Source organism: Pithys albifrons, chromosome 5 (genome assembly GCF_047495875.1).
Source record: "Pithys albifrons albifrons isolate INPA30051 chromosome 5, PitAlb_v1, whole genome shotgun sequence".
NCBI lineage: Eukaryota > Metazoa > Chordata > Aves > Passeriformes > Thamnophilidae > Pithys > Pithys albifrons.
This window is the reverse complement of record NC_092462.1, coordinates 57,301,198-57,327,071: the sequence shown is the minus strand read 5'-3', so window position 1 is coordinate 57,327,071 and position 25,874 is coordinate 57,301,198. Positions and strand designations below refer to the sequence as shown.

General features: G+C 42.3%; 1 protein-coding gene across 1 annotated transcript in view; it reads right to left on the bottom strand.

Annotated features, from left to right (window-relative positions):
* Window positions 1–22,282, bottom strand: part of DHX15 (DEAH-box helicase 15) — a 52,215-nt gene extending 29,933 nt beyond the window's left edge. Inside the window, exons 1-5 of the mRNA XM_071556699.1 lie at window positions 22,122–22,282; window positions 16,012–16,360; window positions 11,616–11,809; window positions 10,340–10,499; window positions 9,758–9,976 (exon numbers count right to left, since the gene is read on the bottom strand). Of these exons, the coding sequence (XP_071412800.1) occupies window positions 9,758–9,976; window positions 10,340–10,499; window positions 11,616–11,809; window positions 16,012–16,360; window positions 22,122–22,189 (990 nt within the window). The 5' untranslated portion in view covers window positions 22,190–22,282. The remainder of the gene's footprint in view (window positions 1–9,757; window positions 9,977–10,339; window positions 10,500–11,615; window positions 11,810–16,011; window positions 16,361–22,121) is intronic.
* Window positions 22,283–25,874: the final 3,592 nt, after the last annotated feature.

The window sequence follows — 25,874 nt, the reverse complement described above, 5'->3', positions numbered from 1 at the left end:
CCACAACTATCACACTGACTGGATATCAGGGTATGGGAAGTAGGAACAGACACAGGATCAAACAACTGAGACCCAGGTCTGCCCAGTTCATCAACACAAAGGCCTGCTTCAGACTTAATCAAAAAAAGATGTAACATGCACAAAGTATGAAACTTGGCCAATGCTGAAGTTACTGACTGCACTTGATCCTAGTTCCTCACAAACAAGATTTCTTAGGACTAATGTCTTGAGAAATACTTCTCAGTGAAAACACAGGCAATGAAATTGTCCATCCATGCACTCATTTTAAAAAGAGCTGACTCCCAAAAGGTAAACAGCAAACAGACCACAAAGAGGGGAAAGGTTACACTGCAAGCTAAAACACTCATTTATCTCAAGCTGCAAGTGCCACAACACATCTATACTTCACAACACCTCCTCATCAGAGTTGCCCCAGTCATCCTAAATACTTGAAAACTTTCAGAAACTTGTTGATCCAAACAAAATAAATTCACAGTATACAGACAGTAACTACAGCTAGCTAAAACACTTTAGAAACTACAATCAAGCAGCAGTTAAGAACTCCATTCTGAATGTTAACATGGAGTCCTCAACATTCTTCCACACCATCAACAGCCTAAGTGATTTTCCTTGGAAATGCTCCAACGACAGACAAGAATCAGCAAAGTATTTCTTTTTGTAGATATACAAGTGATCAAAGAGGTAATGGGGTGGTGAATACTTTTCAACCAGGAAAAACAAAGTGATCTCAACATCCAAATGAGAGTCAACAATTTGTATTATGTGCCTACAGCTAAATAAAAACAAGCTCATGAAAGGAAAAAAACCTGGAACCGGAAAAATAGTTTTATCAAGATTATTATTATTAAATCAAATTTAGGCTAATTGGCAAAGTGTTCCTTCCAAAAATGTGTGTAATTAAGAAGAATGGTTTTAGACAAAATCCTGAGCAGGCTGCTTTGGTTTCAAACAACGGGTGCTCAGTATTTAGAATACCTGTCAAATTAGGCTGATTTCTTTCAGGAGCTCAAGCATCAGAAAGTAATTCCAAGACCCCAAAAAGGATTTTAATATCAACTTCCATTTGTGCATGGAACTTTCCTGATCTCAACAAGGAATAAGGTTGCATGGGAATCAACATTTAGCAGTGTCTTGCTTAGAAAATAAAGCCAGAACAGGGTGCAGAGTTTCCCTCCACTTTATTAGAAACAGAACTGCAGCCATCTATATTTTCGCATAACAGTAAGTAGGTTCCTTATGCCTCCTGAATCTGACAGGGATTTTACTCCATCTTAACCCACTTTCCAAAGAAAAGGCAGGCTGATGGCCAGTGCCTTAAAAAAAGGCAAACCCAACCCTTGGATGCACTAATTTTTATTCCTCTCACTCAAGCTATGCCTCCTTGCAGCTAGAACTGTAAGGGTCCACTAGACCAGCAGCACTCTTGAACTTTTGAGTTTGAAGCCCGTTGACAAAAGGAGTTCTGAACTCTTAGAATGCCAGGATTGTCGCTTATATTCCATTTTGGCATCCTCTGGACAGAGACATTAATTCCTCCAATTCATATCAGCCTCTCAAGAAATTAAAAGCATGGATTTTTATTCTCCCCTTCTCACAGCAGGCCAATATATCTGAGGTGAAATAACTGATTATATTAAATGATTCGAGCTGACACAGAGCAATACTTTTGCTCCAGCAAAACAGAGTGAGAAAGCACATACTAGTAGCAAAAGCCAAAACAGCAGTTCTGAGCCATACACACTTATCAACAGCATTAACTACTCTATTAACAGTACCCAAAATATGCAGCAAGCAGCAGGTGCAGGTTAGTTTCTTTAATGCTCAAAACTGTCACTGTCATTCACAGCCTGTCTCCGTATCTTCCATCTTGCTCTCGTGCTGTCTGGTCCTGCTTTTGTTCCTCGTAACAGAACATGCAGAAAAAACACTTCTACCCCTTTTACTTGTAAAACTAAATAATTTTTAATTCTAACAGTGCTCAAGTATAGGGCTACATCGGTGGTCACCATTTATAGGGGCTGCCCTTATCCTGATCAAGGGGGCAGCGTGAATGACTGTCAGAAGAGCTCAGGCACAGCAGGCATCAGAAGGCTTGATCAGAAGGCTTACAACTTAAGAGTTTCCAAGAGAGTTTATTCAAGATAGTTTCACAAACAGCTTCCTCACAGCTCATAGTAGTAGTAGTAGTAGTTCCTAGTAGTTGTAAAAGTAGTTCCTAGTAGTTCCCAATAGTAGAAGTAGTAGTAATTCTAGTTGTATTCTCAGTAACATCCACACCTTTTATATCCTCTCACATCCAACATGTCATGACATTACCGGTTAAGCAATTCACCTCACATATACAGAAGCACCTCATTGGCTACAAGACCCCATGCACACTCCAGGTAGCTCTCTTCTCTTTAAGGGAAAACTCTAAACTGCTTTCCTTAAGGGATGCACTTACAGTCATCCCTACACTCAAGTTTGCTTTTTAATACTCATTGTAGAAAGCAAACATAAAACTTTCCCAGTGCTCAAAGGACAGCATGGGCAGGGGAAGGTCTTCTAAGAAGTCCATTTCTTTAATGCAATAGAAATTATCCGGGAAGACATGACGAAAAGCTGTCAGTATTTTAAACCACGAGGACAGAAGTGATAGTATTGCTGTGGCTTAACTTCAAGATTACCATTTACAGGACTAATTTCACTCCATTCCTGCCTTCAATGTGTATTAGTAAATATTAACAAGACTGAAAATATGAACAGGATTTAGTATTACTGAGTAGTATTTAGCAACACTCACTTTTTCCCCCTAAAAAATACCACTTTTTCAAGTCTTACCACTGAAAATCTTACAGGTATGACTTAAAGATTGTCTGTGCCAGTTCAATTCAGAAACACACCGGCTCCTCACAGCAGAGAGAGACTTGGAAGTAATTGAACCACAAGCCAACACCTCATCAGCTGCCTTCAATACCACATCTCCATGCTTTTTATCATCTCCAATACTTAACATTCCCTAGCTCTGCATAAAATACTACAGATTTGAACATATTATTAGCAGTTCAGCTAAAAGGAGTTGTATAGAATTAACCACATATTGTATAGAATTAACCACTAATTTTGCTTCTGATCATGCACATCACTTTTTCCTGTATGTGCTGTTGAAAATAAAGTATTTATTACACATTCAAGATGAATGCTCAGTAGAAATTCACTTCCATTTCTTCCTCTGATGGTATTTCTGCAGTCAAAAGTAAGGTGTTCATTCTGAAAGGCAACCATCAGGAAGAATAGCAACAGAAAAAATTACGGGAGCAGTTGCCTATATTGAATTAATTCACCACATCTTTAAGAAGCAAGTTTGCCCTGAAAAAAATATGATTCTTACCAAGTCCACTACAGGTTCCATTGAATGGTAGTAAAAAACTCAAACACAAACATAGAAAGAAACCAGGAACATAAGCAGCAATGCAGTTCATAGAATCGCAGGACATGAGGTTGAAATGGGCCTCATGGATTATCTGATCCAACCACTCCCAGGTGTCCCACATTTGCCCACAGCGGTGTGGGGCTTAGAGACACACAGACGTGCCTGGAATGCTGTTCACATCATAGAATCATATATCAATTGGGTTGGGAAAGACCTCCAAGATCACCAAGTCCAACCCTTGGTCCAACTCCAGTCCCTTTACCAAACCATGGCACTCAGTGCCATGTCCAATCTCAGTTTAAAAACCCAGGGATGGTGAATCCACCCCCTCTCTGGGCAGCCCATTTCAATGCCTGATTACTCTCTCTGGAAAGAATTTTTTTCTCATATCCAACTTAAATTTCCCCTGGCAGAGCTTGAGCCTGTGCCCCCTTGTCCTATTGATGAGTGCCTGGGAGAAGAGACCAGCCCCTACCTGGCTAGAACTTCCCTTCAGGTAGTTCTAGACAGTGACAAGGTCACCTCTAAGCTTTCCATACCATCCATGTTGTCGCTGGGGGTGGGTAGGGATGCAGGGGAAAGAAAAAAGCAAATCCACACCAAAGCACACATTTGTTCCTTCCCTCCCTTGGGGAAGTTTCCGGTTGCAGCAGCACTGCGGGCTCTCAGTGCTTCAGACTCTGCCCCTCCACCACCCATTCCTTCCCACTCCTCAGAGAATGCAGCTTCAGCAGGGAACGCAGCTGGGCCACAGCTCCAAGAAAAGTGAACACACGCAGGATGTGGCTCCAAAAAGCAGTGGCAAGGCAAGTGGTGCAGTTTGGGAACGAAGCCGTGGTTGAGCGTGACCCAGCCACCCCCAGCAGTCCAGGAATGGAGCAGCAGTGTGAGCCCAGCTCAGCAGAGCCATCCACGAACAGAGCGCTGGCAAGCCCAAACCCAGCGGCCCGGGAAGTGGGTAGTGCAACAAGGACAATCCAGCTCTTTAGGGTTTGCCCATCGTTGTTCTTCCTCGTCTCTGCCTCAGGTAGCACTAGTCATAGAGAGCACCCACCATCTTGTTTTCGTCGGGGCAGCCACGTGTTACTGAGTGGAGGTGAACACCTTCTGTGTGTAAAGCACCTCTTCTTTTGCACGTTTTTGTTATTAATACTGTTGCTGTTACTGTGCGTTTCTTATTCCATTACTCTTTTCTTTCTGTGTATCTCAACCCACAGTGTCTGCCTTTGTCCCTCTTGTCCCAGAGTGGGGCAGGACAGAAGGGGAGGGGCTTACCTGGACTGCAATTCCCAGCTGATGTTCAGCCACACTCGGCAAAAGCGCAGTCTGGACAAGATGACCCAGCACCCTATGCAGCCAAATCCCATGTGACCAATGCTGTGGAATGCACCACTTCCCTTCAGGGATTTTTCCAATACCTGATTATTCTCACAGAGAAAAATTTTCTTCTTGTATTTAATCACAATCTTCTCAGGAGTAACTTTATCCATTACCCCTCATCTTTTCATGTGACTTCTTGTAAAAAGGGAGTCTCCATCTGCATTGTAGCCATCCTTTAAGTACTGGCTCATGGTGATAAGGTCTCCCCTGAGCCTTCTCTTCTCAAGGCCAAACAACCCCAGTTCTCTCAGCATTTCCCAGTCCTCTGAACATCTCTGTGGTCTTAAGTTACTGAGTTACACTGTTCTTGCAAATAACCTGAATTCCCTTCCATTTCACTTGTGTGCAAGATTCATCCACGGTGCCATGAAGGAGGCTTGAAACTCCATTGATACTAAGCAGCAGTTACCAAATGATGGATCTCAAGTCACCCTGAGCCAAAGCACTTCCAGTGCTGGCATTCACTCTGACTCACAGGCCCAAGTGGTGTATGCAAACAACCAGTTAACTGGCTGTTTAGGCTCCACTCCATCTTTAGATCTTAACTTCTCATCCTTACAGAAACTGTTTCTACAAAAAGATGGTGCCTCGTGATGCCATTTTAAGCACTGGGCATGCAAAACAGAATTCAGTGATTTTGTAAACATGGTCCTTCGTAACATTATTTCAGAAACCCTTTTTTCAGTTGACCCTGTATTTGGTACACCTAAAGAATCTCATGGGATGAGCAAAACTTCAAAGACTGCCCCAATTAAAACATACTTGAAGCTCTTTTAAATAGGAGATGACAGTCTTATCCACAGCAGAGCAACTGCTACACTATGCAGTTAGATTTAGCTTCACCTTGGATGAGTCAAGTAGACATAACTGTTAAACTTGAAGGAAACTAATGTCAAAAAAGTGTAAGGCAACTTTACCTGTGTAAAATGAGTATGAAGGGAGAGAAACAAATGCATAAATAAGAAGTACTGTGCAAACTAGCAATATCTGGCAGACACCTTAGCCTGCCCCTTTGTCTTTCGACTGCCATCACAGGCAGGGCACAGAAAGCCACAGCTGGCTTTGCTGCCATGAACCTTCTAGAAATGCTGTGTCCTTAAACCTGCACGAGACTTCACAAACTTCCCTTTCTTTGTCCACGAATGAAAGCAGATTGCTACAAGCTGAAATGAGGAAACAGCAGTAAAAAGAACTGGCACCAAGAGCTGCACCACTTCAGGAGATTTCTGAATACAAATCTGGAAAAACAAAACTTTGTAAAAGTATGTACTTGGCCAAAAAAGTAATACATGGAAAAAGCCAACACTTGACCATAACTAGAACTGCTCTGTGAAGTCAAAACTGAACTTTTCTCTGCATAATTCCTACATTCAGGATCTTCTTGAGCTCATCTTCTGAAATATTTGACATCATCTCAAATGAATGAAGAACAAAAAACCTTCCTCCCTTCAGCACTTGAACAAAATTAGTACTATTATTCTTTCAGTTTATCCTATCCAACTGAATACTTGCTATGTGAGGCTAAACAAGACAACTTGCATTCACTGTAGCCCAGAACAGACTGCCTTAACCTCATTCTATTACTGCACTGAGACTAAAAGAGTTGTCAATTTTTACTTTATTTCCTCCTAAGTCTCTATTTTAATTCAGTTTCAGAGTGTAAGTATTCTCACTGTGATAAAAAAATTGTGCCTTTAAAGTAAATCCTCATTTACAAAACTTTCAATCAAAAACATCAAAAATGTTTTGCAACTCTTTACACTAACATTAGTTTTACCAGTACCACTTTAAGCCTTTTCAGAACACTGAGCTTCTCAGCAACATTTTTCAGTGTATTTTTTGACAATCACAAACAACACTGCTGATCTGTGTTTCAAATCTCCAGATGCAGCCTGGATTCTCCCTCATAAATGTGTAACAATGCATTTGGCTTCATAAGAAAAGGACACTGGGGTGACTGAGAACACAACTGGCATTCATAAGTGTCCACATTACCAAAACACATGAGATAAATTTATACAGTTTCTGTGTCATTATTTCAGCCTCCCCCATTCTACAAGTTTCATCTCTAAGGATGTTACACCTACTCTCAGATCCTGATCTCTATGGAGCATAAAATCTAATACTGTTTTAGCAGAACCAACAGACAATAAAGCAGCTCCAGCTGAACCAGTCTTGAGACATTTAAAGTCAAGCTTAACAAACGTGTAGCTACACAACTAGACTACCAAATCTGTAATCTCAATGACTGAGAACAAGTTTGACAACACCTATTGTCTAAGAAAGACATGTTGACTGAAATGTAATTATGCTTTTCCTTTGTGAACAAAACTCCCTGTCAGAGTTTCCAATTTTGTCTGTGACTGATGCAAGACAACCTGGCTTACAGCTACCCAGGTTATACTTTTTAGAATATTGGCATGAAATGTAAACATTATTTCCATATTCTGGAATCTTTCTGATAGACCAGACTGAAAAGCAATTCATGCAACATAATCATATACTCTTTCTCCTTTCAGGATTGAGGAAGGAAGTTTTTATAGAATACTTATTTCTGCACCATTAACAACAATTTTATCTTCATCCAGTAACAGGCTTATACAACTCAGATTTCTTTAGTTTCTAAATGTATTTAAGCATCTTTTAATTTTTTGGGCATGACAACACCATCTTCCCTAGTATCTCCACCATCAACTCTGTCTTAACTAATCTGTACTACCCGCTATCCATCTTAACTCCCATATGAAATTACTTCAGGTTCAGTGGAAAGTGAAGACAACAGCCAATAAGGACCCTCATTCTCCCTTAGACCACTGCAATTACAACTCATTTGTAGTCTCACACTCGGAAGAGTTCACACTTGCATAGTTTCATCTAAAACAATTTCCTTTTCCACAACATAATTTGGCTTTGTAAATTCTTCTGACAAGAAATCAACTCGTGCCCTGTTCATATTGTTTTCAAGAATCTACAAGAACTACAAAGCATTTCTGCACAACATAAACCAATTTCCAGCTACTCCTGAACCTGAAGCACATTGTGGCCATGGTACCTAGAGCACACTTTCCAGTTCTTGAGAGTACAGAAGGTCCCATCACTTCAGATTCAACACTGATACATATGCTGATTGTTTTATGAGGCTCAGCAGAGGCCCCAAAATGTCATTAATCAAAATGGTCAAAACACTTCAAAGTTTCTCCACAAAAGCTGAATCAGATTTCAATTTCATGCTAACCAGCCAAATTCAGACCAGCTCCAGGCAGAACCAACCCCAGTGCCCCTGGAAAGCAGCACTGCCTGACACATGGACTGGAGAATTCCAGACTCCAGAGCAGAGAATGGTGGCAAGTTTTAAGTGATTCAGTAATACAACATGTTAGATACATTTATGCATATTTACATATATGCACATATATGAACACGTACTATGTGCAGGATTTTAGTTAAGATTTGTTTATAATACATTATGTCCTGTAAACTAACCCAGTGGAAACTAAAGAACCTGTTAACTCAAAAGAACAGAGTCCATCTGTAGCAGGGGCAGGTACCAGACCAGTTCGGTGTGGACCCGTTTGCCCAAGGCAGACAGACACCCTGTGCCCTGCTGCAACTGCTGTAACAGGCTATTTAGAGTAACACACAGCAACTGATGTAGCAAGGACATCATTTGTAAATCAAAAGGACAAGTCTTTGTGCTTCATGAAAGGTTAAAGACCAGCCTGATTTTTAGCATCCTGGTGAGAAAAACAAAACCTGCTGAAACAGCTGGCCAGCAGGTTCCTTTCTGTTGCCACCAATTCACTCACCCATTTGCAACAGCTGTTTCACTAATTCACACATTTATCTGCCTGACTAGTCTGAACTACAAATACAAGCTAAAACCAAGGAGGCAGGTTTCAAAACCACAACTGTTGAAGTACTTTTCTCTACCTGTCCTTTAACTCAGAGCAATACTCTGAACAAATAAGGACAAATGTAAAGGCCAGAGTATTTGCTTTTACAGTGACCATCGTTGCTTTGGTTTTTCAAAGAAGGAGATGACCTGTCAGATAACACTTTAAGCAAATCTCTTAAAACTCACCTAAGAGACAACATCTTTATGACTAACATATCTACTCAAGAAGCCTGGGTACAAGTTATTTGTACCACGTTCCTTGCCTGGCATAGTTAAGTCTGTATGCTTAAACAGAAGACATCGAATTGTTCCATATCCTTTGAAATGCATTTTTTCAAGAGGAGTGACTGCATTCAGAATGAGTTGGAATAACGTTTTGCTACCTGCCTTTCTCCCCCTACCAAAACCAGACTTTAGGTTGACAAAGTCCAGCAAACTTTCACAATGCAAACCTTTCACATAGGTTTTCTACCTGTTCTCCATCTCAGTCTACTAATAAGGATACTCAAGAGAGCTTCAAAGCAACAGATTAGGACTAAAAAAATACCCCAGTTCATTTCAAGTAAAGTATTTAAGATTTCGAGAAAATCCTCATCCCCTGATGTAGTTTAGCTTAAGTGCTTTTAATACAATACCCCTTTGCAAGGCACTGAGTCCATTTCTGAGATATAACTCCCTGAATTTGTGGTACATAAAGTCTACAGCCTAATACCCAAAGCTATTAATAAAAAAACCCCAAACCCTAAGTATTCTCATTAAAACTACTACTGATAGCCAAGTAGCCGAATCAAAGGATTATTCTTCAGGTGAGTTGTACAATCCACATCCAGAAGTGCACAGAATGACCTTATCAGTAATAACCAAACATGCCATCACTTAAGAGAGGGCTTGCATAGCACATGTATATTACAGACATGTATAATGTCGAAGGACTCAAAGCACAGAGCAGGGAAAAAACCTCAGGCCACTTAAATGATAAACTAGAAAAGGAAACTAAACATTTCAGGCTACAAGCCACTTAATATAGTTTCTCTACGGGAATACAGTACCTCTTGTCCAGTAAGAAAGAGTAAGAGATCTCCCTCCTCTTCTTCACACATGTGAATTTGGATCACTGTTCGAATGGCAGCCTCAAGGTAGTCCCTTTCTGGCTCTGGAGTGTAGAATATCTCCACAGGATGGGTGCGACCCGGGATGGTTAGAAGAGGGCAGTTATCAAAATAGATCTGAAACTTGCCAGCATCCAAAGTAGCACTCATAACTATAACCTGTAAGTTTGGAGAACAAAAAGAAAAGTTACTCAAAAGGTTTAACAGGAATCTGTGAAACATTATGCATTCAACGTATAACTTTAAGAAAGCAAACAACTGTCAAGCATGCTTTCATCACTTGAATACAGCACTCTTGTTGCAAAGGTCAAAAAAAATTCCTAGTCCAATACATGAGGTTAAGCCACATTTTTTCTAGTAACTTCCTCAATACAATAAGAATTTCCCAGGGTTATCCTTCCGGTATGGATTATCATCGACCAAAAAAGAACTATGAACTCAGCTAATGGCAAGCACAGACATACCTTGTGTAGTATGCCTGCAATTAGAAAGGGGATGCTTTTGGACTTCACCATTACTGACCTTCAAATCAGATCTTTGTCTTACAACCTCCTTCAGAACTCCCATCAGGATATCTGTAGCCAGTGTTCTCTCATGGGCCTCGTCAAGGATTATAACCCCGTAGCGCTCCAGCAAAGGATCATTCATTGCCTCACGGAGCAACATACCATCAGTCATATACCTGAGCACAAACAGAAACCATTTCAACAACTTTCTTTAGTCAACCTGATCCCCTTCTGTTTCATTTATTAGATTGCTTGAACCAAACTTTTAAACAACTTTTAAAAACTAGAAACATCATCAAAGTATTTTCAACAGGGTAACAACCCCTTTTTAAGATTTCAAACAGAAATTACTTTAGAGTGTAAGTGAAGTCTGGGATTACAGGCGGGTAAGCTTCAAAAACAGAGCAGGAAACACTGTTTAGTGACATTTATAACTAGTTTATACGACTATTACTGGCTGACTTCCACACCTACAGTCAGAGACAGAAAAAAGAAAATGGGAAAACATGCACTGAAATCCTAAAAATACGGTTTCTGCAATAATCACTTCCCTTTTCTGTCCGTACATATCTGTTCACTTTTTGCTTTTGTCTCAGTTTAACTTCTTTTTACACGTTGATTTTATTTCCAATCTTTCAACTACTTGTACAACCAGAGCAAATAGATGTTTTGACAGAAAAGCATTAATCCTCGAACCACACCACGTGGTGTTTTTAACCAAGCACTTTGAATGTAATCTGCTAATGACATATTTAGTGCACCTGGTTCCACCAACACAGTACAGGAATTAGAGCAGTCAACAACTAAAATACTCTGGATTATGAGCCCCAGAGCCAGGTGTAGGCCAACAGTGAAACACTGCATAGTTCTGCTTACTCAAATAAGCTACTGAACTTCACAAGAAGTACTCTGAGTAGAAGATACCACAGAAGAACATCAGCTGAATGCATAATAAACAGAAACGGCATGCTGAAGGGCTTTATTCTGAATAGCACCTTAATTATAAAATACTTCTTCATATCACCTTCTTCTTTACGGATCATTTAAAATTAATTTCCATAGGATTATTTCCTTAGGAAGAATCAATCATTTCCAACTCCAGTGAAGCCTCACATCTGAGGTTTCTCTCACCTCATGCTACAGCTCCCGTTGCTCTTCCCCACTCAGACACAGTAAGTACCCACCCATAGATTCACTCCCTTGTTACTCCTCTATACCTTTGCTCACACTCTTCACCACCCTGAGTACACCCCATCTCTGAGTACACCTTTACTGAGAGCTGCCATACTTACTTCAAAATGGTCTTTGCACTACTGCAATCCTCAAATCGAATGGAGTACCCAACCTCCTGGCCCAACATGACATCCATCTCATCAGCGACACGCTGTGCCACGCTCATTGCCGCCACTCGCCTGGGCTGGGTACACGCCACACCCCTCTTTGGCCCGGGCAGCGAGCGCATGTAGTCAACACACCACTGAGGGATCTGCAAGAATCCAGTTACAAACACACTTCAAATGGACAGATATAACCTGTAATCTTTGTACTGGATCAAAAGTTAGTTAGAATTTCATGCTGATCCAACTGCATGCACAAAAAATCCAAAGCAGAGAGACTGGTTTGACCTAATGCCACTAAACAAAGCACACTCACATTAAGCATGCACGTGTCAAGGAAATAATACACAGGTTGACAGTACATTTCAGCACTACTAGATCAGTACCTTATACAGATCCTCAGCAGCAGCCAACATGCTCCAAAGCAACCAAAACTGAAGCTAACACACTCAAAATTTGAGATCCATAGCACAGTTTGTTGCTTAAAGTTTTACAGTGAGCAAACTGCGTTCTGTGTCTTTAAAAAGAAATGTCTTGAAATATATTTAAACAAAAATAATGGTTTCAGTGATACAAAAATTGTCTTAACCAGGAGGCACGAGAAATAAAATGAATAAATAATTATGTTCATTAGGTTAATTATTGTTCTTTTGAAATTACATCAACCAGACATGAAACTCCTATGCTTTCCTTCCTAAATTAACACTCTTTTTATCAGTCAGCAGTTTTCTGCTTCTGTCAGGAATCTGGAAACAGTAAAAATCATTCAAAGTAAGAAGTTTTATTCAGAAGAACTCCTATGGTCAGTATCAGTTTGACGAAGATAGAATATTCTCATGTTCTCAGTGTGACACTATCAGGAAACATCTCCTATCAGGCACAACCAGCTCCAAGCCTACAAACCAAAAGAACCCACTCCTTCTTAGGAATTACTTTTCAAGTATTCTTAAAAGCTCATGGAGGAAAAACAAACATACCATTTATACATTGTACCAATGAGGAGTAACAGGGAAAGCAGTATCACTCAAATGAGGAAATTTTTTTTTCTTGAATATTGTCTTTTCACAGCAAAATGGACTTAAGTGAACACTAAAACATACCCAAAAGCAGACAAGTGTGGCCTAATGAATTTTTTTTAATGATGAATATACTTCCATTACAAATGTAAGAAAAATAAAGCAAAGAGAAACAAAATATGACAGGAAACAATTAGACTGCTGTAACAACTCAAATTTCTGAAAACCCTATTCAAAACTAAAACCAGCAGCAGTTCTTGAACAGCAGCAACATCAAACCCATGTAACACATACATGGCTGCCCTAATATGCAGCACAGAGAAAGCAATTTGCTTCTCAAGTCCCAGTAACAGCTCAACTTTAAGCATATTAGGTGAAGCTTCTGGAATTTGAACAGAGCAAGTCTTGAAATAAACTTTAAACCAGCAGATCTGTCAGGTCACTGCAAAGGGAAATAAAAGCAATTTAAAAGTGGTTTTCCAGTAAACAGCAAACCTTCAGTACTCCTGTCAAATGAAAGAAATGGGCTACTGTTTTAATACTCTTCCTGTGCAGCTCTGAAACACATACAAATGTTTGGGAAAAGGACTGTGCCATACTGCATATTCTGCTTCAGTCATGCCTAGAAATACACTGAGCACTTGAGAGATATTTTAAAATACAACTTCCATAAACACAAGGAGGTAAGGTCTAAATATACAGTGGCTTCTAAGATCAAGGATAAATGACTGCAGACTGTTGAAGACTACTTCAAAGTCAAAGGAAATTCCTATTTGAAAGGAATGCAGGGCAACAGAAGGAAGAGCACTACCATTCTGGCTTTTGTGAGCCTTCCCGACTTATTGAAAACATTCTCTGTTAGAAGTTTTCTGGTAGAATTCTTAGAATCTTCATTAGTTGAAAACCTGTACCAGCTCTCCTGTGGACTGCAAAGGACAAGGACTACGCTTTACTCACTTTGCTTCTGAACTCCACCTGCCAAGAAAAGCTCCACACCTTTAAGGACTCTCAAGTGAAATGAGATGCTACTCTACCATTCTTTCTAAAAGACTGTGAAATTATACCAGCACCACATATGATCCCACATTTGTACGGGAGTGCAATTATAGCAAGTAATTAACATGTCTCTAAGAGAAATTCCACACACCCATTCCACCACTGAGTGTGTTCACAGCACATCTAATAAGAACAGTTAACTTGGGCTAAGTTTAAAATACAAAATAAGCCATTGCATATGCTCAAGACTTGAAAATTAATGTCTTAGCTTCCAATAAACTTCTTCAGTACTTTGGGATTTAGGCCAATGTGGAACAAGTGAGAAAACGTTCACCTTCAGTCTAAGTCAAGCACTTCCAAATCCAGGTGCCCTACACGACTAAAGGAAAATGTGCACATAAATATGGAATGGTTTGGGTTGGGAGGGACCTTAAACATGATCTGGTTCCAACACTCCTGTCATGGGGAGGTATCCCACCTACCAGGCCAGCCTGCACAGAGCTGGGCTGAACAACCCCAGCTCTTTCGGCCGACCTTCATAGAAGAGGTGCAGACAATCATCAGGGAAGGGATGTGACAGGCAGCATTTCACCATCAAAAGGATTATCTACTACTATACAGACTTTATCACAATGAAAGATAGTAATTTTGGAAATAACTATTTTTCAAATTATGCTTGCTTTTATTGGTATCAAGATGGTAGTAATAACTTATATAGACCTGCACTTTAAACATTAGAGGGTTTCTTAATGGCAGAACATATTTATCTTGCTCTGATCAATGAATCTAAGGAGAAGGAAAACAACCACACCCCTGCAAGTTTTAAGACAGCACTTAATCACAAAAAGGATGGGACTCAGGTGCAAAGGTTTTCATTAAGTGGCAGCAGATAATTTTCAGTCCTGTGCTCCTATACAGACACTCTCAATTGTTTCAAGACATATCTACCAGCTCACAGAGAAAACTCAGAGGAAGCAGGGAAACTTCCAAGACACCTTCTGTGCTTTGGGTAGCTTAAATCTCATTTTTAGGAAAGATGTCTTAGGTTTCTTAAGTCCTTTCAGAAAGTAAGGGTTAAAGTAGTTAAGATAGAGCAGGAAAAGCTTTATGCCTTTGGAATGACATGACAGTAATATGGGTTTGAAGTATAAGTCATAGATATTAAGAACACATAACCTTTAAATCTTCGAATTTTCAGATAATACAACAAGTAATCTTGTTTTCATGTAGATAAGCACCTTTTTTTACATAAATATTCCGAATACTGTATCTTCCAAATATCTACATAATCAAACCTCTCTGCAGAATTCTGTAAAATCCTGGTCTGAACTTACACACTTTAAAAAAGCAATACAGATAATGTCACACTACCTTCTAAACAAGACACTGATTCCTAAAATGTGCAGCAAGAAGGGCATATAATTTCAGATACTTCAGGCACAGCTATAAAAGGTACCCAATGTACTACTATGTCCTTCACATTTTCTCAACATCCAAAATTTTATGACTAAAAATTCTCTTAGTCTGTAAGACTCAGCCTAAGTTAGCTATAATCCATTTTATAGAGATACCCTTCAGTTTTTATTTTCTGCCCAGATAAAAGGAACTTATCAGATTACAGAAGAACGAACTTTTTTACATCAATTTTCCACAGAGACTTTAAATAGCAAACCAGAGGATAAAGTTTTGAACAGGTTTGTCCTATAAATACACAGGTATTCCCTGTATCTTCTCCTTAAGGGTTAAAGAGGCCCTACACATTTGCTATCACTATTTTTGGTGCTGAGAAACTTTTAAAGCTGTTAATCTACTCAAAATGAAAAATTATCTTAGACTATACTGAAAAGCTCTATGACCTGAGAAACTTCAGTCCCAAGGAAACACAAGTCTTTACACCTCTCAAGTCTGAATGTCACCAAAAGACATGATCCAATACAATGACATAATTTTATCTGACATTTCATTTCCTATGATGTTTATATCTGTAGCAGTAAGTTTCCTAAAACACTAAACAGTTCATACTTTGCAGCTGCTACCTACACAAACAGCTAAATAAACTAGTGGACTAGTACACTTCTTCTTCTACCAATCATAAAGCCTGATAGAAACAGGGGCCATGGAACAGTAGTGGATTTCAACAGAGAAATATGCTGTAAGATTCTTCTCACTTTTGCATTCATTAAAGCAAATAAAACATTCATGAAATTAGTTTAGCTTACAGTTTGGGAGGTATTCTTACACAGTGAATTTCAAGGAATCAAAGCAAGGTTCATGCACTCACACAACAAGCAACAGCCTCAACCCTGAAAAAATTCAGTATCATAGAGGTAAGAACTTACCTGTGTTGTTTTACCAGACCCAGTCTCTCCAACCAGGACAAATGACTGATGCCTAATCAAAATATCTGTAAATCTTTCTTTATATTCCCAGACAGGAAGTTGTAGCCTTTTTTTCAGGATGTCATAGTATCGTGGTGTATGTGGCAGATTTGTGAAAGGGTTAATACTGTGTGGAATCATTGCTGGTTTTATAGCTGGTAACCCAGCAGCCCCATAATATGTAGAGTTGGATGAAGGTCGCAGATCTTTCTCCTTGTCCCTTTCTCTGTCACGATCCCTATCTCTGTCACGATCCCTGTCACGATCTTTCGAACGGTCATCACGGTCCCTGTCCCGGTCCCGGTCTTTCCTAAAATGAGTGAAGAGACACAGGAGAAAATGAGACACTTGAATATTTAAATGCAGAGGAGGAATTTGCATGCACCACCACTCTAAAGGTCCCCAGTACCCAATCGTTACAAAAGCCTCGCAGGCAGCTCTGGGAGAACAAGCACCACAGAGCAACAACAGTGTACGGTGCACACTCAGCATCAGACACACACAGCTACACTTCGCTGCACCTCAGCACAGCACAGCTCCTCTCCTTGCAGGCAAGGCTGACAACAGCCATCACACAGGGAAAGGGTCATTTTAACCCTCCTCATTTAATGAGGAATCAGCTGTGCATTCCAGAGTTGTCAGTTCTTCCCATCCCTACTTGCTGCTGCACACATAGAGAATACTACATAGTCCTTTTGCTAGCTATCAAAACAATTATGCTCACCCACAAAATATTAACTCAAGATAATAAGCAAGCCATAGAAGAAAAGTTTGATTTTAATATCCCACAATTACTCCGTAGCCTTTTTTTTTCCTTCAAGTCTTACATACAATTCTGACTCAATCAACTTTGATATACAGGTTGTTGAGTCTGGAACTTAAGACTTAAAACCAGCCACTACAGTTCACAGAATCAGAATCACTTAGGTTGGAAATGACCCTTAAGATCATGGAGTCCAACTGTTATCCTAACACTGCCAAGGTGTACAGCATTTCCTTCAGTATCACCTCCTACCACACATTTAGACAGCTTTTAAGTATTTCCATTTGATCCAAATATTACGAAAAAAAGTCACTGCACTTGCAAAAGAAAAACAGCACTATTTTTAATCTCTGGAAGGAGTCTTAGTCAGAGTTTATGATTCTGCAAGTCCGTGTACTTGTTCTTTCACATAATCTCACTCTTCTTATAAAGACACATTCATAAAAAAAAAATCCCAAATTTGACCCAAAAAACTACAGTTAGATGCTTTTAATAAAAATTCCTAATTCAGGACTTTGAAACAAGCTCTGCTTTACAAAAACACCCCAACACATTTTAAACTACTGTAAGTTAAAAGATTAGTGGCATCCTTGCCTGCAAAACTGAGGATATCCTCAGCTTCAGCAGCTCCTTTTGTGCACTGGCTGAAATCCCATCAAAAAGGCAAAATAACAAACTTAAGTCAAACCAGATTTACACTAAGTGCACACATAAATATCTCTAGGAATATTAAGAGAAAGCAAATCCTCTCTTTCTTTACCAACACTCAGACATGCCTGAAAGTAGAGAGCATGTCCAAAGAAAACTGTTGGCCAACACTCCTCTCCACAGCTTTGTTTAAACATGCAGTTGGCATTCAAATGTAACTGTTGAAATGATAAACAAATTCCTACCTACAGAGAAGATAGAGTAATCTAGATTATGTAAGTACTGACTCTATACATTTTAATTCAAAATTGTCTGTACATTGGAAACAACCACCACTGTTCTTCTTGTATAAATGAATATAATGTGTACTTCAACATATTATGGCCACAGAAGCTGTCACAGATTTTTTAAGACTACCTCTTTTAACACAGATCGATCCAAAATAAAAAAGGATTACAAAATACTCTGTCTACTGTCACTTACTTAACTCACTCATATGTAGATTTTCCTAAAGTCCTGGACACTGAGTTGTCAGAAAATGGAGACCCTTTTAGAGCACTTGCTTGACTCTGAAATACCCCAGCTTTAACATGACTTCTAACACAGTCAAATATCACAGAAGGAAAAAATCTCTTCTCACTGTCAAATGGCAGGTGACTATTGCAGACCCCAATAGGTTTGTTCATGTTCTCCCTATGAAAGAGTCACCACTGCAACAGGGAGGGAACTACACTCTGCTATGCCACTCTTGATGTGGCAAGAGTCTAACAGCAGGTACCAGACAGGAGCAAAGCTGGGGACTTGCAGCTGATGAGCTACTTACCATCAGATTTTTAAACATCTGCAGGTACTGGGATAAAAAGGTGCACTTACAAACGTGCAGGTTTTGGTTTGGGGTTTTTTCAGTGGTTTTTTTGCATATGTGTGTTTCTGAGGGATTTTCACCCTTCACTGCCGCATAAGAAAACTCCACATGAACAAACACCATTCCACAACCATTTAACTCCAACAGCACGATGTCAGAAGCTTCTCCACTGCAGACCATCAGGTGTCCCTTCCTTCAGGTACTCCTCAGGCACTCCTAAAATGGACAGACCCCCATGCTGGATCCACTGAGCTGGACCAAGGGTTGGACTTGATGATCTCAGAGGTCTTTTCCAACCCAATCGATTCTATGATTCTGTGCTAGCAACTCTTCCCACGTGCTGGCACAAGCATTTCACTGGCCTTGTGAAGAACAAGCCCCTTCCTTCATCAGTGTTAATTTTGATCTGGATCAGTTCTCTGATCTAGTCTCCCAAACACTTATTTGCAGCACTGTTACCTCCTGTATTGGTAGTTATTTGTATGGGTTTAAAACAAATAAAAATACCACCTCAAGAACAGAACAGTGGATTAAATGGCCTACAAATACAATCCAACATGCAAAGTCCTATTAATTGCCCATTTCTCAGTTTCTTCATTGAACTCTTACAGCTATTTAACTGCACAAACAGCCAAACTCTCAAGCTTTACCTAGATTTCAGAAGTAAAAAACTACTTGTGTTAATAAAAAGAACTGAGTCTTTTTTTTCTTTTAAAAAAGCAAATGAGAAGGGGAACCAGATCCCAGCACAGAAATAAAAAACAACATGCAACATGTCTTCAGACTTACTCTCTAACACTTGAGATTTAAATGCAGTGTTCTTTTCCTACAGCTGTTTCCCAGTCTCCCACTATTACCAAAACAGCAGACACAGACTTCCTTGGTCAACAAGGAAAAAGAGGAATGACAGTTATGCTGCCACATGAATTCCCTAAAATTCCTATAAAATGCAACTTGGCAGTTCATCCTTTACAAACTGCACATTTTAGTTACTTTTCACAATTGCACTGGAAAAACTGAACTCAAATCCAGAAATTAAGGGTAAAATAATTATAATTTAAATCATATCTGTCTTGTGCCTGAATCCCATAACAGCCTCCATAGTCAAATGGTTTTTTGCTGTTTTTAAGTGAAAAATTCCAGTCTGCTATCTGCTTTCACTTCCTTCCATTCCCACATATATAATATATGCACACATGAATACAAAAGAAAAATTGTGGCAATCACTAAAATCAGAGGATGAAAAGCACATTTTTAAAAAATTGGAAACAAAGGGCTCAAGGTTAATCACTAATCGTCACAGTGCAAGTCTAAGCACATCTAACAGAGCATCAATGTTACTTCTCCACTGCTAAACATGGCAACAGTTGATGTAAAAAAGGCAGTGGAGCTAAAGGAAAAGTTTCTGTTCTATACATTAAATACGATACATCCCACTAAATAACTCTGATGTGACACAAGAACTGAAATATGTTCAGAAAAAAATGTATTTTTAAAAAGTATGTATGTACGTAATTCATACAGACACTGTAACTAAAAATCTTCCACACAATTTCCATTTTTCCAGGAAGTTTTTTACTTCACAGACGATACTTCAAATCTGGAAGAAAACAGATGTCGTAGGATGCTTAAGGTTACAGCAACAATCCCGAACCTGTTGGCTGGCCTGGCACCGTCACCATGTAGAGCCACACACACCAACAGCCCTCCCCTACAAAGGAACTAAAACAGTAGAGCGTGACTTGATACAACTTTCATATCCAGTCGGGTGGTGCAGTCTGTGCAAGACAAACTACACCCTGAACGAGAGGCGGTAACCACGCAAGGGGCTCACCCGGCTTAGCGCAGCTCCAAAAGCACCCCCGGCACAGAAGGCATGTCGGGACACGCCATGAACAAGGCTCTGCACCTTCCCCTCAGCCTGGCACAAGCTGCAAAACCAAACTAACCTAAAATAAACCAACCACGTACCACTGGTGTGTCTCATGCTACATGAATTAAGATTTCAAGTCATGTATGAAATAGCCATGGTCACTAATTATGCTTACAGTGAGCTGCTCTCAGTCCTACGCCCCTTATGCTTTTACCGGCAGAGGAGGAGGAGGGGACCAAGAAGGGGCTCAAGACCAGCACTTCTATAAGCTTTTAGGTGCGATAAAGGTACAAGTTTTCTGGTTTAAAAACATTACACTGGTGGGAACTCATTACTGTACATGCAGAATGGCAAGACTAAGAGTTCAGCATGACATGAGATAGTCCGTAAAAAGGAAGATAAATAAAACCACATCAAACCTATAAAACTCACCAACATACAAGCAAGGAAATACTGACCTGTAATTATCTTTACAACCAGCCCTAACAGTCGTACCACATTTAAATAACGCCCAGTTTTGACATAACCACTTGAAAATTTTACAAAAATCTCTACATACAGAAAAGCTGCACATGTACAACTCTTCTGTAGACTCAGAGGAGCTATTTCAACCTCTGGCAAATCATACAAAAATGCATTAAAGTAGACAAATAACTCAATACATTTATTTTGAAATATATTATGATGGTGATGCTACATACAGCAAACAGACATTCAATAATGAATGTTTATTTTATTTAACTGGGAAAAAGGCATCCAACTCCAGGGACTAAAAACTGAAACCGTACAAGCTCACCTGAAAAAAATGAAAAGGCAAGTTTTGCAAAGACTGTTTATCAGTGAACATTAACTGCTACACCAGACTTCCTGCAAGCTTTCAGAACAAGCTCAAGCATTTTTCTCAGATACTCTAGTCCAAAACAATGCTGATGGACTGTATTATTTAACTCACGCTCTGCCAAGGCCAGACTAGATAAACACTGGTTATTTTTGTATTCCTTGAGACTTCAGAAATTTACCTTAAAGAGCCGCCCATCTTCCCTCCCCCCTCCCGCCCAATCAGAGAGTAGATTATGCAGATAAGGCTCTAAAGCAACTGTGAATAAACGCACAGCATCAGTGCATTGTCTGTGTTCCTCCGTTTTCATTATCCTTAACGAAAACACGCTGAGGGGCGTGCAGGACAGTCATAACACTTTACGCTTTGCAACCCTAAAGAAAAATCACCCCTACCTTGCCCCTACCCTAAAACCATCTCACCACCGATTCTTACTTCAAGCCAAGCACATCCGCGACGGTGCCTGCCTGCAAGGCGCTAACAAAGGAACGCCGCTCGCACCAGGGCTGGCACTGATCGCACAGGCTGCACAAACCTCGTGCTCACCTCCGGGCCCACGTTTGCCAGGCCTCTCAAGCCAGACAGGCAAAAGGTAAACAAACACGAAAGGAAGAAGGGGGAGCAGAAATACACCTCTAAGGCGGCGAAGCGGCGCAGACAAAGCCCAGCACGGGGGCGCAGGCCCAGCATCGCATCGCACCGCCCCCGCCGCGGGCCCCGGCACGGCACGGCCCAGTCCGGCCCACCCGCCCAAGCGGCCGTGCCGGCGCCTCCCTCCCTCCCTCCCTCGCCGCTCCCGGCGCCGCACGGGGCCCTCCCGGCGATATCGCCCCCTCCGCCCTCCCACTGGCCCCGCCGCTGCCGAGCCAGGCCCGGCGCTCCGGGAGCCGCAGGGCCCGCCCGGCCCAGGCGGCGCCGCTGCGGCCTCTCCCTGCCCCGCATCGCGGCCGCCCCGCGCCGCGGAAAGCCCCAGCCACGGAGGGGCGGCCGGAGCCGGGGATGGGGCGCGGATGACGAGAGGGCCGCCGCCATCCATCTCCCCACTCCTCCCCCCCCACACGCGGTGGTCCGCGCCGCCCCTCACCCGTCGGTGGTGCGTTTCTTGCTGGAACTGTAGTCGTCCCCCAGGTCGAGGCGGTGGCGCTTGGACATGATGGCGGTGGCGGTCGGTCGGTCCGGGCAGTCTGCGCTCCCTCCCCGAGCGGCGGCGGCGGCGGCGCGGCGAGGCACGGCCGACAAAATGGCGGCCGGAAGGAAGCGCCGGGGCCGCGCGGACTGAAAGCCTCCCGCCGGCGCGCGCCCGCAGGCCCCGCCCCGCCCCGCCCCGCGCGCGACCCCGGCGGGAGCTGCCCCCCCGCACGGGAGCTGCCCCCCCGCACGGGAGCTGCCCCCCCGCACGGGAGCTGCCCCCCCGCACGGTTGCCCCCGGCGGGAACTGCCCCCCGCACGGGAACTGCCCCCTCGCGGGAACTGCCCCCTCGCGGGAACTGCCCCCAGCGGGAACTGCCCCCCGCACGGGAACTGCCCCCCGCACGGGAACTGCCCCCGCACGGGAACTGCCCCCAGCGGGAACTGCCCCCCGCACGGGAACTGCCCCCCACACAGGAACTGCCCCCTCGCGGGAACTGCCCCCGGGGGGGACGGCCCCCGGCGGGAACTGCCCCCCTCACGGGAACTGCCCCCCGCACAGGAACTGCCCCCCGCACATCCCGATACCCCGGCCGCCAGACATCCCGGCCCCCCGCACATCTCGGCCCCCCGCACGGCTCTGTGCAGAGCCACGGGCCCTCAGCCTCCTCTGCTCCACACAGAGCAAACACAGCTCCCTCAGCCCTTCCTCACAGGACATGTTTCCAGGCCTTTCCTAAGCCTTGTGCCCTCCTCTGGACACGCTCCAGCACCTCAGTGACCTTTTTAAAGTGAGGGGCACAAAACCGAATGCAGTACTTGAGGTGCAGCCTCACCAGTGCTGAGTTACAGAGAGAAAACAGCCTGTCCACAGCCCATCCTGAGTGGGGAATGAGAATTTCCGGAGGAAAGGGTTGAGCTGGGGTTGTATGTATGTGTGGCCAAACTTCGTGAAGGAAGATTTGGGCAGGGCTCTCCCCACGTGGGTGCCCTTCCAGCCTGCCCAGTAGATTTTTTAGGTCAGGCACAGCGTGTACAGAACTGGCCCCACCGTTTAAGTCCCGAGGTCCGTTTGCCACGGCCGAGCGAGCTTGGACAGTGACAGTGAAGTCCTCGGGACTGTCACAGCACCCGGTACTGACTGGGGCTGACCCTGCTGAGCATCCGAGATCTGACGGGATGGGATGGCAGGGAGGCTTTAACTCCCAGGGGACGGTCCCCTACTAAGACTTGAACTCAGGACCTTGGGATTCAGAGTCCAGAGTGCTCTCCTTTACACCATGGGACCGCCCTGAGCTGGGGTTTCTGTCAGATTAAACCTCTGTTCTCAGCCATTAAAGACCTCCCTGAGGGTGTGTCTTGGGTCGAGCTGGCAAAATGCCAACTGCCCAATACAGAGTGTCAGAGCCTCCCTCCCCCAGCCAAGAAAAGGGAGAAAAAAACCTGGAAACTCAAAATAAGTTTATATATTTACATAGAAAGGAGAAAATTAAAAGAAAACTACAATATAACACACAGAAGTTAGAAATAACAAATTAAAAAACCCTCTGCACTCTCCATTGAACACAAATCCCACTATTCTAGCTACAAATCACTCCAGAGAACTCACTCCTTCAAGGGACAGATCCAAGCAGAGAGAAAGACTAAGAATAGACATTTTACTTTCCTAAGATAACATGGTGGTAAGCCCGTGCTGGGCCTGGTCCTCCTGAGACAGCACAGTACATCTTTCTTAGACAAGAAACCCTGAAAGAACTGAACTAAGTCTCTCCTATACCTGCTTTCATATTCGAGATATGTCAGAATATGGTATGGAATACCATTGGCTGATAGAAATCAGCTGTCAGCTGCCTGACCCAGATCAAATCAGTTGATACTCTCAGGCCTACTCCGAAAACTAAAGCCTAAATTTAGGCCTAGCTTAAACCAGAACAGTGTGGGAAAAAAGCAACCTTTCCCAAGTGCCCTGTGGCAGCAGCACTGCTGGAAAACCAGGCACATCAAAGCTACGTGCTGTGGAAGTAGGCATGGCCTTACCCAAATGTCATGGCAGTGCATTTCATGATGAGAAAATTCACCTGTCTCTCAAAGGCCCAGAAACACACCCACCAGTGTTCACCATTTCACACGAGGTGAGCCTGAGTTCAGAACCAGCACAAACTCCAGCAGACCTGTCAGTCCTACTGCATCCAGGTCGCCTTAGCGGGAGCACAGCTGCAATGGCATTAGTCACACAGTTCCTGAAGTGAAACAACACACAAATTCAAGTGTGATTTTCTCATGACATTTAGGTCCTGCTTGAATAGTTAAAGCAGTAATTAGTTATTTTTCACACTTCCAAACAGCTTTAACTGCTGGCAGAAATCTGCAAGTCTAAGCCTGGTCTAGAAGAGTTGGTCCTTAGGGTTACTTCTTGTGTCCCAGAGCTGTTCCCCATCTCCTGCCACTCCCAGCACCTTTTAAGAACTGGATTAACCATCCACACAACAAGGATTTGTCCTGTAACTGAAGGCACAGATATGCCTGGGCAGGAGAAGATGAAGTCAGACAGATAATTAGATACCTCTAAAGGCCATGCCTTCAGGTCAGAAGCACACCTAGTGCTCACTGAGCACATTCTGCTCTCACACAACTTCATTCAGCCGTTTCAACTCCCTCTCGTCACTGTCAGCAGCTGCCTCGCCTGCCAGTGCAGTCACTTGATACTTCAGCACAGCTCATAAAACCAGTATCCAAGAGCTTCTAGAAAAGCAAGAGGCACTGTTCTTGATACTTCTGACAGCTATTGGAGAATATCAATCATTGGACATTTCGTTCTCTATTCCTGTCCTCTCCGTTCCCAGTCTATGTCATGCTCCTTCAGCACCACTGGTAGTGATTTTAATTCATACCATAGACAAGTAATTTTAAGATATGAATTAAAAGCTCTGCCACCATATTGCTATCTCTCTTCATCTAGGTGCATTTGTTGAAAAACATGCACTTGCTCCCTGTCCCTCTTCCCAGTCCTTCTGCCAGAGATTACCACAAACTTTGCTCAGCTCCTTGAATGAGTGGTCACTCCTCCTATCTGACTGTCAGAGGAAAGGTGCATTCACATAAATGGTTCGGCCAACAAATATGAAAGTGGTCAGGAATGATCATCTAGCCAGCTGTGACCTGTCCCACAAGTACAGCCAGCCCAGCAAGTGGGTATTTGCCCATATCTTCATGTTCCAAAGATTTGCGGGAATTGCTAAAATATTTCATGTAGACAAGTCTGTAGATTATGTTCTTTAATAGAAGAGCATCTCTGTCCCTAACTTTAGATAATATAACAAAATGGCACCCACAGCTCCACTGAAGTTCTAGATACTAATATAATAAAAATAACATTTTTCTTCTTAGAGTTGTCAACTGAAGTAAATATTCCTGGAAACTGGATTTCAAGCTTTTCCTGTGAAGCTGGAAGTAATTTTTCAACTTATATTACACAAACCACTAGAATATCTATGTCAGAGGTTTCCAGAGGATGTGTTACAGAGTGGCTCTCTCTATCCCAAACATCAAGCTTAGTTTCTGATGCTGTGATACTGTACAAAGAGCTGTATTGACAGCCAAGATAAGACTTTCTGCACATCTTTCAATGTGGATTTTAAATTATGTCTGTCTTAAACAAAAGCAAATGACTATTGAAATAGAATACTTGAATAGCACACATTCAGGAGGA